At 41.2% G+C, this 16,399-nt stretch overlaps 1 protein-coding gene across 1 annotated transcript; it reads right to left on the bottom strand.

The window, feature by feature from the left end:
- Positions 1-467: 467 nt before the first annotated feature.
- LOC126998708 (protein KRI1 homolog) lies at positions 468-14,033 on the bottom strand. The gene is made up of 8 exons (XM_050860697.1): positions 13,864-14,033; positions 6,942-7,095; positions 6,379-6,446; positions 4,917-5,127; positions 3,981-4,144; positions 3,122-3,276; positions 946-1,074; positions 468-717 (listed from the first exon to the last, which is right to left on the bottom strand). The coding sequence occupies exons 2-8, from the start codon at positions 7,075-7,077 to the stop codon at positions 468-470; spliced, it is 1,113 nt and encodes a 370-aa protein (XP_050716654.1). The 5' UTR covers positions 7,078-7,095; positions 13,864-14,033.
- Positions 14,034-16,399: the final 2,366 nt, after the last annotated feature.

The raw sequence follows: 16,399 nt of genomic DNA, 5'->3' as shown, positions 1-16,399 counted from the left end.
CAAATGGAGAGAAGATCATGTAAATTGTTTTGCGTCAACTTGGAAGGCTATATATTTGCATGTGTCAGCCTCATTCACCAAACGGCAGCTTGGAACTAGGAATATAAATAAGTGTGAAAATAAGCTACGGTACTTCACAGAATGACAAGAAATAATCACAAATTCTCAACTTACGTATGACATCAATGTCGTCATCATCGTCAAAGACCGGCTTCTCCTCGTCGCAGTCATTGGTGGCGTAATAATCATCGCCAAACATGCCTGACATTACCTGGTCGTGGTTTGCTTCATCAAAATCCTCTTCAAACAGTTTTTCCTTTGTGAAGAATTTTTTTTTATTAATAAACTTAAAACAATTAATTTTATCTCTGTCTTTTTCACTACATCCATTTTCTCTGAGCAAATATCAGGTTTTAATAAGGGGTTTGACAGGCAACTACAGGCAAAATGTCTGCACGTATAACAATTTATATACATACCCCAAGATCTATATCCTGGTTTCCCGAAGCTTCTTTAATCTTTTCAATTTTAGCTTGAATCTCTTTGTACTTCAATGCCTTCAGTCTCTCAATCTCCTGCCGCTTTATTTCCTTCTCTTTCTGTTTACGCTCTTTCACGGCAATGCGCTTCTGTTTCCTGCTCTCATCCTTTGTTCGCAGGGAGTCTGGTATGATGCGCGGATACTTCTTGATAAACTCTTCATCGGGCTCCTCGAATCTGTCACACAAGTGTATGATTTATTGTACATTCCTTCATACCTTAAGCTTTACCACATGTCCAACTTTAAACTCAAAGGACAATAAATCAATATGTTATTACATTTTATCATTGAAACTTTCAAATGAGTGTCTAGAGACTCTAGACTAAACATAGCATTACAACGATCTTAGGAATAGTCTTTCTCATGATCTACTAATAAAGTTTTGGTCCACTGTGTAAGCATACCTGAACCTGTACTTTGTCTCAAAGGTCTCCATGCTCTCCAGGGTCTTCTCATCGTCTGATATTGGCTCTTCATCTATCACCACCCCATTGTAGGGCCGCAACTTTGACTCATCTTCTTCTTCATTGTACCTGATGAATAAATAAAATTACAATTTACAGTAACAGAAATGCTTCCTTCCTAATGCTGTCATATTATTTCTAAGTCTATCTTCATTTATAGCTCCAATGCCAAGACAGAAAAGACTCCATTTACTTACTACAAAGATTCCACACAAGATCATTCCTTGCTTAACACCTCTTATGCACCCTCATGTAGTCCTTAAGTCTCTATCTATCTAAAGACTTTAGCCAATGTCTCCCTATCCAAGGGGGGTGGCCCACTCTTGGCAGATGCTCTTTCACTCACACACCCACACAATCATTCATACCAACATAGTCCCGAGGGGCCTTAGGGTACTCACCGTTCCTGTACCACACGCAGGCCACATACAGCACAGTTACCGGGAACCTTCCACAGTGAGGCCCAACAGCGAAAACTGGTTTACCCCCACCGCTTCATCCACCATACCCGAATCACACTTTCCCCACCTGTGCAGGCTTAAGTGTAAGGCAAACCCCTGTTCCTGCGTCACCATTTATCCATCTACAATTGCTTTCCATTGACGCCTATCTCTTGCACTCTTCCTTCCTTGCTCTACTGACAGACCTCGCACACCCAGCGCTCTTTCCACTCCCTCCATCCAACCTCTTCTAGGCCTTCCTCTCACTCTCACCCCACTCACTTCAGCCTTCCATACCCTTTTCGTCAGACGTTTCTCACCCATTCTTACCATATGCCCATACCAACTCAGCGCGCTCTGATCCACCCTTTCAGACAGCTTTCTCACCATTTCCGTTCTCTGCCTCACGTCCTCATTTCTCGGTCTGTTCATTCTTGTTACACCTACCATACTCCTCAGGCACCTCATCTCAAACACATTCAACCTCTTCCTCTCGTCCTGTCTCACATTCCACGTTTCGACCCCATACAGAGCTGTGGGCACAACTACTCCCTTATACAGTCTTCTCTTTACATTCATCCCTAATGTTCTGTTGCTCAATACACTCTTTATTCCATCCATACATTTACTTGCTTCTTTCACTCTGTTTCCAACCTCCACATCCACTCTCCCATTTACTACTACATGTGACCCCAGATACTTGAAGCTCTCAACTTCCTCCAGCAGTTCCCCATTCAGCCTCACATTCATTCTGCCACCATCAGCATCCCTTACACATCTCATAACCTTGCTTTTTCCCACATTCACTCTCAACTTTCTTCTTTCAATTAAGTATAGTATTAGTAAATTTAAAGGGTGATGTTCTCAGCCTTACACCTATTGCTCTTACATCCAAACTATCCATCTTACCCAAGTTCTCAATGCTCTCACCACCTCTTATTAACCATCATGCTCTCACTGGTTACCTAATTTCTAGCATTCACACACCTGTTTGCCTTCACTAAAGTATCTCTCAATTGCTTCCATGGTCATTTTTTTCCCTCATCCTATTCCTTAATCTCCAATCTGCTTCCATGATTACATATTGTTCCAATGACCCCTTGACTGTGGATTTCCTACAAGAGGACATCAACAAGCTACAGGAGTGGAACAAAAAATGACTGCTACAATTCAGCGAAGAAAAATGTAAAGTCATGTACCTTGGGAGGGGATATCAGCATACCAATACCACATGGGAAACACTCCACTATCCACCACAGAGGCAGAGAAAGACCTGGGAGTATATGTTGCCAGGCTACCAGTGAAATCCAAATCCATGCCAATCACAGCAGATGGGTTAACCATCATGCTCTCACTGGTTACCTAATTTCCAATGCCAGCATACACACCTGTTTGCCTTTACTAAGTATCTCCAGATTGTTTCCACATTAATTTTTTCCCTCATCCCATTCCTTAATCTCCAATCTGGTTTCATGATCACATATTCCTCCACTGATTCATAACCTGTCTTCCTTCAGGTGCTCTCTCTTCCTTTCCTTCCATTCTCCCATACTCACACAGAGCATGGAAATGTAGGAAATATTCACAATGTTGCCAACGCCTATATCCTTACAGAGTGAATATGAGACAGACAGACTGGAAATGGATATGAAATGGTAAAAAACTGGGCAACAAACCTCTCATTGACAAAGTAGTCGATCAGCCACTTTTCATCTTTAGATCTTTTTGGATCACTCCACACTTTTTTCAGGCCCTCCAGCAGATCTCTGTCCTCATCATTTTTTACTGATGAAGATTCACCCCTGATGAAGGCAAGTGGATCCTCTTGGCTCTGTAAGTGGATATATATATACACATACAGTAATCCCTCCCATACCCCATCTGCCATTATCCAAACCTTGCTATTAATTGAACTGGCCTCTGGTAAGTCAAACTTCCAATTGAGGAGGATGACAAAAATTATTGAAGGGTTGCAAAATCTGCCTTATGAGGCTGGTCTTTAATATTTAAATCTGCATTCTCTGGGAAGGCGGAGGGTGCAAGGAGATTTGATCAAAATTTATAGAAGTACGAAGGGATTTAATAAGTGTAATGTTAATAAGGTTTTGGTGGAGAGCCAGGTAGGACATGTAGCAATGTGTTTAAGCTGGATAAATTCAGATTCAATAAAGATATAGGTTGGAATTGGGTTGCTAATATAGGGGTGGATGAGTGAAACAGGGTCGCCAATCATGTTATGAGTGCCAATATGATAGATGCATTCAAGGAGAGGTTAGATGAATTCATGGATAATGAGGTTAGGTGGGGTTAGGTTTACAGGAGCTGTCTTGTATAGGCTGACTGGCCTCTTGCAAACTCCTTACATATCTATGTTCTTATGTTTACCCATTTTGAACTACCCACACTTATAGTGAAAATTAATGAAAAGGCTTATGAGCTTTGTTTATAAAATTAACATATGGAAAAAATAAGAAAACAAAAACTAATCTCCTCTTCACACAGTCTAATGGTCAGCCTCTTTCTTTTGTACAGTACCTCAGCCTCCACCTCCTTTGAGGGCTTGGGAGTTTCCTTGACTTTGAAGAGTCCAGACTTGAGCAGTGCATCACTGCCATCATCTTCATCGCTGCTCAGGCCATCTTCAAACCCACTCACTTTACTCTTGGGAGCCTTCATCTTACCCTTTACTGATCCCTGGCCTGTGAATGAATGTTCAAATCAGTTCATGCTAATGGAAAGTAATCAATGTTTGTTCATCCTACAAATTCCATCACACTAATACTTTTCTTGAGAACATTTTTCAATAATTTCTGAACTGTATACACATGTTGGAAATTCTGATGAATCAATTTACTTCCCTGTTTTTGCTTTACATCTTTCACACATAGAGTCTGCCCCCAAAACAACAAACCTGACAAAATCAATGCACAGTGAACCTGATAATTTACTGCCATCAAAAATCTTATTTCTTGCGCTGGCTGGGGAGGGAGAGAAAGAAGGCAAAAGAAACAAAACACTACCAACTAAAATGTGGGACACTAAATATTCACACATTATTTTAAGCACTGTTGCCCAAAACACTAAGATCTGCAGTGTCCATGTCATCAAGACTGATAGTGTATGATATCTCACACTCCATTAAGATGAGATTACTCACTAGCTTTTGTTTCAGAGAGAAGGCTTTTGAAAATGGCAGGCATTCTAAAGTGGTAGCATGGGATGTGTAATTCAATGGAAATCTCATCAAACAAACATAAATCTTTGATGTGGTGTAATGTTCCCAAGTCATCTATGGTGTGGAGTAATGAAGATAATCAGGATAAAAAAATTGTGAAGTGCTGCCTAATAATATGTTGGGAATGTAAAGATGGAAGTCTCTGAGAATCATGCATGGCTTGATTTCAGGGTAAATTTGTGGTACTGTAAAGCAAATGCTCTTTACCATTCTTGGGCATTTAAGAAAAGACTCACCCTCCTCTTCCTCGTCAAGCTCCCCGCCACGGTCTGTTATCATCAGACGCTCGTAGTCCTTAACAGTCATGGACTTCTCTTCCTTTTCCTTCTCCTTCTTCTTGCTGTAGTCCCCGGTGAAAAATCTGGCACCCTGCAGCTTGGGGTCGGTCTTCTTATGCAGCGCTCCCAAAGTCCGTAAAAACTCTCGGTCAAATTCAGGATTATCTGCCTGAAATGATTTGTTTTTGTTGAAATATATGCATCTAATTGTACAAAACCATTACAGTCAGTGGGGCTACTTAAACTATTTAATATACAGTTCCACAAAAATTCTAATAATAATAATAATAAAAAGATGAGGAAAAGGAAGAAATGGTTTATTTGGAGGCAACTGTTAGACTGAAAAATTATATATTACAATGGATACAACTTATACAAAACAAATAAAAATGAATGGGGGAAGGTTTTCAGGTTTGACTCAGCTATCTGGGGGGGTGGGGGGAGGTTGGGCTGAGAATATGAAGAGATCATATGAGAGCATGATTGAGAGAAATGGCATGAAGGGGAGACCATCAGTGAAGTGGGCTGATGGAGCTGATGAGTACTGGAGAGTTGGTAGGTAAAGGATTGAATGTGTGGAGAGGGAATCTGGGAAGCCTAAAATCTTAAGACTTCTACAGTGGGCAGTCATGTGGGTGAAGTTCCCATGAGAGGATAAGGCATGGAGATGCAAATAGATCAATATTGTAAGTGACAGGAACACATAAGTTAAGTTATATCTGGTATAAGTTAGGCACATATGTGATTATGCTCTTCAGTTTGGTGCCATTATTGTATACTGGATAGTAAACTATGAATCTAAAAAAAGATCATTACAAAATGAAAAATAAAGTGAATGATCTTGTGTAAATATAATGGCGGCTGCAGTGACGACACATACTCTCTCCACTCCATCACTTGACATTACCTCTGCAAATTCAGTATTTCCTTATCTCATGTCACAAGACGATGTCATCAACACGGTGAAGTAGCTGAGAACTGGAATCATATGATAGTGTGCCAAACTTTTTATAGTGGTGAAATATACTGAGAACAGAAAGAAAATGGTTGCCAAATGCAATTTAGCATTTTCCCATGGCTGAACACCCTGTCTGGCTTGCCCTGCTCCCACCTGCCCCACCATATAGAATAAAGATTTTATGAAGAGTGTGTATGAGTCATATAGGATGGCAGGAGGTGGTAGGGAGGCCCCTGGAAAGGTGTATTAATTATAAAGAGGGGCTGTGTGTTGTAAAAAGGGAGAACCTGAAACTTTTCTGATATGGCCACCCCTTCAAGAAGTTTCAGGAGGAAACAGGGTATTGCAGCTATTGACAGATAGGACAAGGTGTGTCAGGTTCCTCTTGCCAATACAACACCCTGCTGTGATTCACCTGCACTTTCTTCAAGACATACTCTCCACTCCATCACTTGACATTACCTCTGCAAAGTCTTCATCTGAAGAGCTCTCTGATGATGTCAAATCTTCATCCCCAAATCGATCCTTGTCTGAAAGAGATTACATATTAATTCAGTATTTCCTTATCTCATGTCACAAGACGATGTCATCAACATGGTGAAGTAGCTGAGAACTGGAATCATATGATAGTTTGCCAAACTTTTTATAGTGGTGATATATACTGAGAACAGAAAGAGAGCATTTCCTAGGGTGAAAATACTTGTCAAATTCAAGAAAATGGTTGCCAAATGCAATTTAGCATTTTCCCATATGCACTAAGAACCCCTCCCCTGAAATGCTAACACTGGCACACACCTCATACCTCTTGCTATGTAATTTCTCATCATTTTTACAGCACTTGTATGGTAAGTAGAGGTCAAGTATTTTGTAGACAGATTATTAGTTCCTTATGCTTGAAAGTTTGATGTGCTGGCCAAAAAAAGTGATTTTTCAGACACGACACTAGGACCCATTTATGACCTGAAAGGTTAACATTAATAAAAGAAACTGCATACAAGGCTGAAACAGAAGCCAATAATACATACACTTCTGGAGCTCCTCAGACAGCCGCCATTCCTGATACTTATTGGCATATGCTTTGTTGATGTGCAGCTCATCATCCTCCTCCTCCTCTTCTTCATTCTCAGACTCTTCAAAGAGCACTTTCTTATTTTTCGACATCTTCCAACCAACATAAACCTGAAACAGACACATACAATTAAGTGCTGAAACAAGACAAACCTTAATTTGTTTAGGGTGTTGGTTACCTTACTATTATTACTTCACTTGAAAGATGAATGGTGTAATATAGCACTGCAGAACAGGTGATTGAGATTCAGTTAACGTATATATATATATATATATATATATATATATATATATATATATATATATATATATATATATATATATATATATATATATATATATATATATATATATATATATATATATATATATATATATATATATATATATATACATATATATATATATATATGGCTGAGCACCACCCGCTGCCCGTCTTCTCTCTCTTCTGCGTTGCTCGCCCTTTTTATTGGATGTTGATTCCTCCGGAAGGGTGTGGCTTCAGGTTGATGACTGACGATGATTTGTCATCAATTGCTGATTTAGTATCAGCCAAGCATGTGTTTCCACGGCCATCAGCTCTGATGTGTTCCATAACATCCTGGCAAAGGCACTGAGCCTGTGCTTAGACACACAGTCACACACTCACATGTACATTATAATACAGTCGTCCCTCAAATAGTACGGTTTCCAATAGTTCGGTTTCGGTTTTATACGGATTGTCATGGAAGATCTTTTAAGGATTTTTAAATTTCCTGCTCGTCGTGAAATTTAAAAATCCTAAAAAAATCAATGAACATCCACATAAAACCGAAACCGAACTATTGGAAGCCGTACTATTTGAGGGACGACTGTATATACATTACAACAGGAGGAAAAGAAGGGGGCCTAGAACGGTGCCTTGTGGGACACCTGAAGAAACAGGGACAGTGTCAGATGAAGATCCGTCAAGAAGAACACGTTGAGTCCTGTTAGTAAGAAATGCAGTGATCCAGTGTAGAACAGGTCCTGATATTCCGTAGTATTTCAATTTTAATGTCAGTCTTTTGTGCGGGACTTTGTCGAAGGCTTTGGCAAAATCTAAAACAATAGTGTCAACTTGTTTAATGTCACGTCAGTCAAGTAGCCTGGTAATGTCGTGAAATGTAGTAATGAGTTGCGATTCACATGAGCGTTTGGGTCGAAAGCCGTGTTGTAAGTCAGTAAGGATGTTGTTTGTGTCAAGGTGATTCATTATGAGTTTGTGTATTATGTGTTCGAAAATTTTACATGGAATCGTTGTTAGTGAGATGGGGCGATAATTGGCTGGGTCAGTCCAGTCACCTGCCTTGAATAAAGGATTAATATTTGCCAAAAGCCAGTCAGAGGGTAATGAAGTGGATGATAGGGACTGGGTGAATATGGCCTGAAGGATGGGGGCAAGAATGGGGCAAAGGATTTAAGGATGAAGGCGGGAATGTTGTCGGGGCCAGTGGATATAGTTGTGTCAGGTCCTTCCAGTAATTTCTGTATTCCCTTAGTTGTAATGTCAAGGGGGGCTATGGGGGGAAAGGGGCTGTGGGCATGTTTGATGTTAGGTTGTGTTCTTGTGTGTATACCGATTGGAACTGTGTGTTGAGTATTTGTGCTTTGTGTTGTGGGCTGGTTACTAATGTGTTACTGTTGTCTTTTAGTGATGTAATCGTGTTAGTGTCATGTTTGCGCACCTTAAAGAATTTGAAAAAGTTTCTTTTGTTATTTCTTATGTTGTCTGTGAGATAAGTTGCTATATGTTTACATTCCACTACTTTTATGTTTTTGGCAAAGGCTTTTTGGTGGTTTCTGTAGGTGGTACAATTATCTGTTGTGCTGTATGTCTGCGCACATCTGTAGAGTCTGTTTCTTTCGATGTTGTCTGCATAGATCCCTGGAAAACCAGGGAAGTGTGTACCTACTAGAAAGTGTTTAGAAAGTGTTTTTTGTGGTATGTGTCTGTTCATAGAGTTGTGTATAGCGTGTTTCAGGTTGTTCCAGTTGGCGGAAAGAGGTCTTGTGTGTGGGTCTGTCGTAAAAAAGTCAGTGCTGAAGGCAGTTAGGTCTTGTTTGATCATGTCTAAGTCTGCCCTTGAATAAAGGAATATCTGTCTGGGATTCTCACAGATACTCACAGAAGATTCCCTGGAAGAGGCCCTAGTGGGCCTGTGGCTCCAGTCTGGCAGCCACAACAACTGTATGTTGGCTGCGTGTGGTGATTTGTGCACTATAGTTAAATTTTTGATCCTGGTCTTTCCAAAATTTGTCCAGCCTGGATTAAAATGTTTCCATTGAGTCTGCACTCACCACCCACTCTGGCAAATTGTTCCAGTTGTTCACTACACGGCTGGGAAACGAATACTGTTGGAGGTCCAGCCGAGCTCTTGTTTTGTAAATTTTCTTGGTATTCCCCCATATAGTGTTGTCGGCCTTCAACTCAAAGATTCCCTCTGTGCAGTCCCTGTCGTATTTCCTGGTGACAATTTTGAAGGTCTCAATTTGGTCTCCTTGGGATCTCCTGTATGCCAGTGTGGGCAGATCCACCCTCCTCAGTCTCTCCTCATAGGGCAGGTTTCTCAGGCAAGGCACCAGCTTTGTCGCTCTCCTTTGGACGTTCTCCACAGCCTCTATATCCTTAACAAGGTGGGGACACCACACCTGGTTAGCGTACTCAAGGTGTGACCTCACCAAGGCTGTAAATAAAGGCTTAAATACTGTTGGGTCCAGGTGTACTAATGTTCTTCTTATAAGTCCCACTATCTTGTTGCCCTTATTTATTTTTTCTGCAAGATGGTCTGAGAATATCAGCTCGTCATCAATGACCACACCAATGTCCTTTTCTTTCCTGGTCTTCTCTATCCCTGCATGCATATGGTATCCCATATCATCAGCCAGGGTTCTACTGATTCTCATGTGCCTGCTCTTTTCTGGATGCCTTAAGTCCATCCAGGTCCTCCTGCAGCTTGTTACAGTCCTTGGTGCTCTGTACCTTCCTGAAGATCTTGGTGTCATCGGCATACAGGAACACCTCACTTCCATGCTTGACTGTTTCTGGTAGGTCATTGATGAACAAGACTTTCCATTCTGATGCCTTGCTATTAACCATCACCCTCTGTCTCCTGTCAGTCAAGAAGCTTTGCATCCATTTTAGTGCCTTCTCTCCAATGTTGTAACTGGATACCTTCTCTGTCCAAGAGTCTAGCACCTTGATCAGCTGTAACACTGTGGACCAGGCTGAGATGAAGCCAAACTGCTTGGTGCTGAATAATTTGTTCTCCATCATAAAGCAAATAATTTCCTCCTTTAGCAGTGACTCCATTAACTTGCAGAACACACTTGTCAGGCTGATCGGGTCTGTAATTTCCTTTTATAACTCTTTATATTGTTTAATCTCAGTGCCTCCCTTAGTGCAGGTGGTGGTGAGTTTCCTTCAGGTTCTTGGGTAAAGACTCTGGCAAACTGTTCTGAGAGTACATCTGCCTTCTCCTTGTCCATTGTCATCTTTTCCGTACAATTTGCGCCTTTGTATAAATCACTAATACGAGACTTGGTCCTTGTTTTTGACATTACATACTTCCAGAACACTTTGGGATTCTCTTTCACATGTTTTGCCACTTCTTTCTCTTTACTCTTCACAGCATTTCTTGTTAACCGTCTGACTTGATTGTTTAGCCTCCTATATTCATTCTCAACTCTCTTGTCTGTTCCACGCGTGTCGTTCACTTTCCTTGCTGTTTTAAGCCTCTCCCATAGTCTCTGTTTTCGCTTGATTTTTAACCAGAGCTTCCTGTTCATCGGTAAACTTTCATTCGTCCTCTTTCTGATTTTCCTTGCATTGACTTGGATCTTCAGTACATGTTCTACTACCTCTTGCAGTTTGCTAATAAATTTTTTCCACTTCTGCTCCGTGTTTGAGTCTGTGGCAGATATTGTGTCCTGTCTATGTCAAGCTGTCTTTTCATTAGTTGATAATCTGCCTTTTCATACATATAAATTTGCTGTTTGCTGTTATTTTCCAACTCCTGGATATCTACTCTGATGGAAATGCAGGCATGATCACTCCTCCCAAGTGGACTGTCCACCTTGATCTTGTCAACTATCGATTCTTCATTGCTGAATAGTAAATCTAATGTGTTGCCTGCATTGTCCCTTCTCATCCTGGTTATTTCATGAATGTGTTGGATGAGGAAACAATCTCGCATTTTCTCCACAAACAGTGTCAAAATTGGCTGCTCCAGTTCAGTTGTATAGTTGCTCCACCTGATGTGAGGAAGGTTGAAGTCCCCTAAAAACAGCTTGTATTGCACTTGCATATCACTTACTTCCTGCATCAATTGGAGCAAACTGTCGTTATTATTGATGCCACTGCTGGGGGTTCTGTATATAGAGGTGATTAATAATTTTCCATCACAGCAAGCTACCTCAACACAACAGTACTCACAGAATTTGGTCTACAACTCCACTACCTCAAACTGTATACCTCTCTTGATATAGATGACCAGGCCCCTCCCCATGTCACTGTGCAGGTTCTGTTCAACAATTTCATACCCATCCAGAGTGTATTCTGCTATGGTCCTTTCATATCTGTAGTGTTTTGGTTTCACTTCTTGTAAAGCAATAACGTCTGGCATTTTTTCCATCTCTTTTAGCCTGTGCTTCAGTTCAAGTCTTTTATCTAAACTAAAGATATCTACATTACTAAACATAATAAACGGTTCACCCCCAACTCGGACCATTGCCTACTCGGACCAGACCGGCACCAACTCGGACCACAATAGTGGACCAACTCGGACCAGATCTAGATATCAATGAATAGAACAAAAGGTAAAAACAAAAGTTTTAAAACAACAAAGCTCACGCATCCAAGAATTTTGTTTGCAATTCATTATTAAGAAACCTAAAATTACAAAAACTTAAAACAACAAGGTTAAGAAATTAAAAATTAAAATGCAGTAGTTGAAAAACAAAAGTATAAAAGCTTTGAAACAATAAAATTCACGCGTAACATTAAGACAATAACATTCACGCCAATGTAATGAGAAACTGCCTTTATTAAAATTTTAGCTGATCTATGGCCATTAGAAAATTGGTCCCAAATTTTACAAGTTGTCAATGATGCTTGGCATATTTTGTTTTTTGGTGTCGCAATACCTTTCCATCATTTAATAAATGCACTTGTAGTGTTACGAGCCTTGCCTCATTATACAATACTGTTATGAGTGAATGGAGATTAAGTTGGCCTTTACATGCTTTCAAATTAAGTCTATAGTGCCAATCTTCAACATAATTATTTGTTCTGACACTCCTTGCAAACACACACCAAGTGGTGTGGGAGGCTAAACCTTAGACCTCATCCATGTAGTGTTTACGTACTCTAAAAGATTTAATAGTGGTTGTGACCCATTTGATTTTCTGTATGCAGCAGGCACATATGGTAATGAAAGCAATTGTCTTAAAAATTTGTATATTTCATTGTCGCTTGTGTAGGCAGACTGAAGGCGAGTTCATGGACTTTCCTCCAAACAGCCTGTCCCCAGTGAAAGGCCTTTATTAGAAATTAATTAAATAATTTTGCAGGGGGCATTGCTGCGTGATGGATGCAGTTTTTGGCAACATAGAGCTTGTGTGACCGAAATGAGAAATTCTGGGAGAACAATTGAAAGTTCAAAAAGTAATACTTGATTTTGAGGCAAGTGTTTGATGGGCTATCCCAGACGTTTTCCCAGATGTGGTTATGCGTGGTTGTGCAGGAAAAGTTTAAATATTAAACTTTTCCTGATATTTTGTTTAATCTATTGTACTGCATCCTTTGCCTTCAAGAACAGTACTACTAAATATAGACTAGGATATGCAAAAGGTTTATGTGATGAAATCGCTGGACCCTAGAACACAATTTGTATTGAGTTCAGTAATTTATGTTCATATGTTTAATTTCCTTGATATACTAATAAATCAGGAAAACTGCACAAAAAGCTGTAATCTCACCTGTCGGGGATGCACTATGTCAAAATACTTGTCCATGATGTGCTTACTATGGTCTAGAAATGAAACCTGGACTGGACATGAGTGTGGGTGAGAAAATGATTCTGATGATTCACCTAAGGTTTGGATCTTGAGTTGATCTGAGTATTGGGTCCTGTTGGGCTCTGAGGCTCCCTGGCTTTCACAACCCTTCGTTTCCACGGTGGCCCAACTACTGTGTGTCTCCCTTTCCCGGCAGTGTACAGGTTTTTTGCCTCATTTCAAAGAGCTGCATCCTGCTCCCTCTCCCTCCTGGTGAGATCATAAGTAATCTTTATTCCATCATGCATTGTGTTGTTCCGCAGGTCTGTTTTATTTCTGAATATGGCCATTTTATATCTAATCAGTCGGAGGTCAGCGTCAATGAGAAGTATGTTATGGTCACTAAGTCCTGGAACAACCTGAGTGTTTGTTATGTTAAGAATGTTGTTGGTGAGAAAAAGGTCAAGTGTATGTGCTGTGGTTGAAGGGCCACTGTGGCCAGCGGGGCGTGTTACAGTATGTGTTCGTGTTGGCTGGAGTACTGTTTGTGAGAGTGAAAATGTATTTATGATGTCAATGAATGTGTCGTGTAGTTGGCGTCTGTTTGTGTGGGGGAATAATGGGGTTGGGGGCGTCAGCATCGGGAGGATCAAATGGGGAAATAGCAGTCCAGTCAATGTCGGGGAGGTTGAAATCACCCGTGATCCAGATGTGTTTGTCTGCCTGTATGCGTGAAAGAGAAATCTGAAGATTGTGTAAATAGTCTGTATTAGTAGAAGGCGGTCTGTAAAAAGCAGCAATAAGAAGAGATAGTGAGCCACGCCAGGAACAATCTTAGCTGTCATAATAAGCGTTCCCCGTTACCTCCAGTCGCTTCCTTAAGTCTCCTGCTGCTGCTTTCTCTTCTTTAAGCTCTGACGCTTTGAATGGTTACCTCGGCCACGCTCCTCTGGTGTCCTTTGATGACCAATGATCCTCGCTCTTCCACGCACCAGCTGATGCACCCGTGTTAAACTGTAAACATGTGGTCGTGGTCTCGGTCTTGGCTGGGAGCCTTTGTAACGCCACCGTCGTCTTGATCTTGATTGATTGATTGATAGTTTATTGATGCAAGTAAAACAACAAAGGAGAAGGGAGGAGCATGCCATCCCAACCCCCAGGCAGTACAGAGTGTGATTATACAACTAAGGATACATGTGTAAGTAGCACCAGGAAACTAAAAAGATATACAATGGTAGGGGACAAGTGCTAAAAAAATAAAGGCCTTGATTAAGTCAAGGGAGCAGTGAGTTCTTTATTCTTTATTGGGTTTACAGGCCCCATTCCACCCAAAGGTGCTCCACAGGGTCTCCTGTATTATTAAAAAATAGTAGCTTTCTTAACTCTCTCTCTCTCTCTCTCTCTCTCTCTCTCTCTCTCTCTCAACAACAAAGAGTGGTGATTGACGGATTTAACTCAGAGTGGGCGCCGGTCACTAGTGGCGTCCCTCAGGGTTGGGTTCTTGGCCCAGTGCTCTTCATTATTTACATCAACGATGTGGATGTTGGACTCAGTAATCGCATTAGTAAATTTGCAGACGACACAAAGATTGGTAACGCGGTTCTCACTGACGAAGACAGGCAAAGCCTCCAAGAGGATTTGTACAAAATTTCAGCTTGGTCGGATAGATGGGAGATGCCCTTTAACGTAGACAAGTGCCAGGTCCTTCAAGTTGGAACAAGAAATAAGAAGTTCGATTACGAAATGCGCGGCGTTAAACTCACAAGCGTTCAATGCGTTAAGGACCTGGGGGTCAAAATCGCGTCAAACCTCAAATTCTCACAGCAATGCATCGATGCAGCAAATGAAGCGAACAGAATGTTGGGCTCCATTAAAAGAAACTTTTTATTCAAGAATAAAGATGTAATACTTCCGCTCTACAATAGTTTAGTCAGACCCCACTTTGAATATGCGGTACAGTTTTGGTCTCCTCACCATGCAAAGGACATTACTAAATTAGAAGGTGTTCAGCGTCGGGCAACAAAAATGATCCCTTCCTTGCCCAACAAATCCTAGGAAGAAAGACTTTCCACCCTTAACATGTTCTCTCTTGAGAAACGTCGCCTCCGAGGAAAACTGATCGAATATTTTAAAATACTTAATGGTTTCACGAATGTAGACAGAACAAAATTGTTTATGATCGATGACACTTTGCGAACGAGGAACAATGGCATAAAACTCAAATGTAGACAAGTAAATTCAGACTGCACCAAATTTTTCTTCACCAACGTTGTAGTGCGAGAATGGAATAAGCTCCCACCGTCAGTGGTCCAATGTAACACGATTGACTCCTTTAAAAACAAGCTGGCGGATTCCGAAACGAAGTTACGGCGTCGTATCTGCTTAAGGCGCTGCAAGTCCGGCCGTAGCGCTTCCGCTGGAAACACTGGCGCGGCCATTTTGAGGAGAGCTACGGCGCCGCAGGTTAAGGCGGGTAGTGCTCAATTCCCTGCATGCCTTCGCTGCTACAAGTGGAACATACAGCCTCCATACAGGAAGGAAATGCATATAAACGATGTTTACGTAGTTATACTAGTTATACAATTGTAAGAAGTGAATGAACTACCAGTAACATGTTTAGTAATACAGTAATATATATAGGAAGTTTGGTGAAAACTTGTGAGGGGGCTTCCCACTGCCTCTTAATTGCAATGATACATTTTTTTTTACGTGGAGTTGCAAAGAATTAGTAGATAGGTATGTTGCCATGTTCCTATGCACTCATACCTTAATTATGGACAGCATCACAATTGAAGACGGGGCAAATATACATGCAGTTTACGCGCACGACACCATTTTCCTCATATTTCCCTTCCTAAAGCCTACAAACTTGGGGATCCACCCCCCATCCTTCGCAACGTATTATCTTGCACGCTTGGGTGAGCAGGGCCATCACTGTGTTGCAAGTGTTGTATATACGTATATACCATAGTGCTGATAAATGTTCAAGGTAACTTTTCACAAAAGTGGTGTTAGCTTGCATATAGAATATAGAATAGTCTGAATGTCTGAGGTTATGAACAAAGGTAGGGTCAGTTCGGTTAGGTTTGTGTCAGTGCTATTAGCATTAGTAGCTCCTCTTCCGAAAAGTTTGGCCTCCTTTTCTTCGTAGGAGGCAAGGTATAGGGGGTGAAGAGAGAGACTCCATTGTCGTGAGGGTGGGCACCGCGGGAACGTTCGCACAACCGCTGATTTGTGTTTATATCTCGCGATTGCTCGACGCTTCCTATTTGCCGACTAGAACTTGCCCCTGATTGGCCACTGCGACGCGGCCGCCTTGCAGCGTTGCGCGCCCTAAGGCAGCGGCCTTAAAAAGTTTTGAATATGGGAAAGGAATGCAGAGATACGGCGCCGTAGCGCA

Source organism: Eriocheir sinensis, chromosome 15 (genome assembly GCF_024679095.1).
Source record: "Eriocheir sinensis breed Jianghai 21 chromosome 15, ASM2467909v1, whole genome shotgun sequence".
NCBI lineage: Eukaryota > Metazoa > Arthropoda > Malacostraca > Decapoda > Varunidae > Eriocheir > Eriocheir sinensis.
Note: the sequence above shows the minus strand (reverse complement) of the source record. Positions and strands in the feature narration are given on the sequence as shown.

What these genes read in the sequence shown, in the direction of transcription:
- LOC126998708 (XM_050860697.1), bottom strand. Translation starts at nt 7,077, where the DNA reads ATGTCGAAAAATAAGAAAGTGCTCTTTGAAGAGTCTGAGAATGAAGAA. An exon ending in GTCTGAGGAGCTCCAGAAGT is followed by an intron (nt 6,447 to 6,941) that starts GTATGTATTATT and finishes AATCTCTTTCAG; the next exon opens with ACAAGGATCGATTTGGGGAT. An exon ending in CAAAGGAGGTGGAGGCTGAG is followed by an intron (nt 3,277 to 3,980) that starts GTACTGTACAAA and finishes ATCCACTTACAG; the next exon opens with AGCCAAGAGGATCCACTTGC.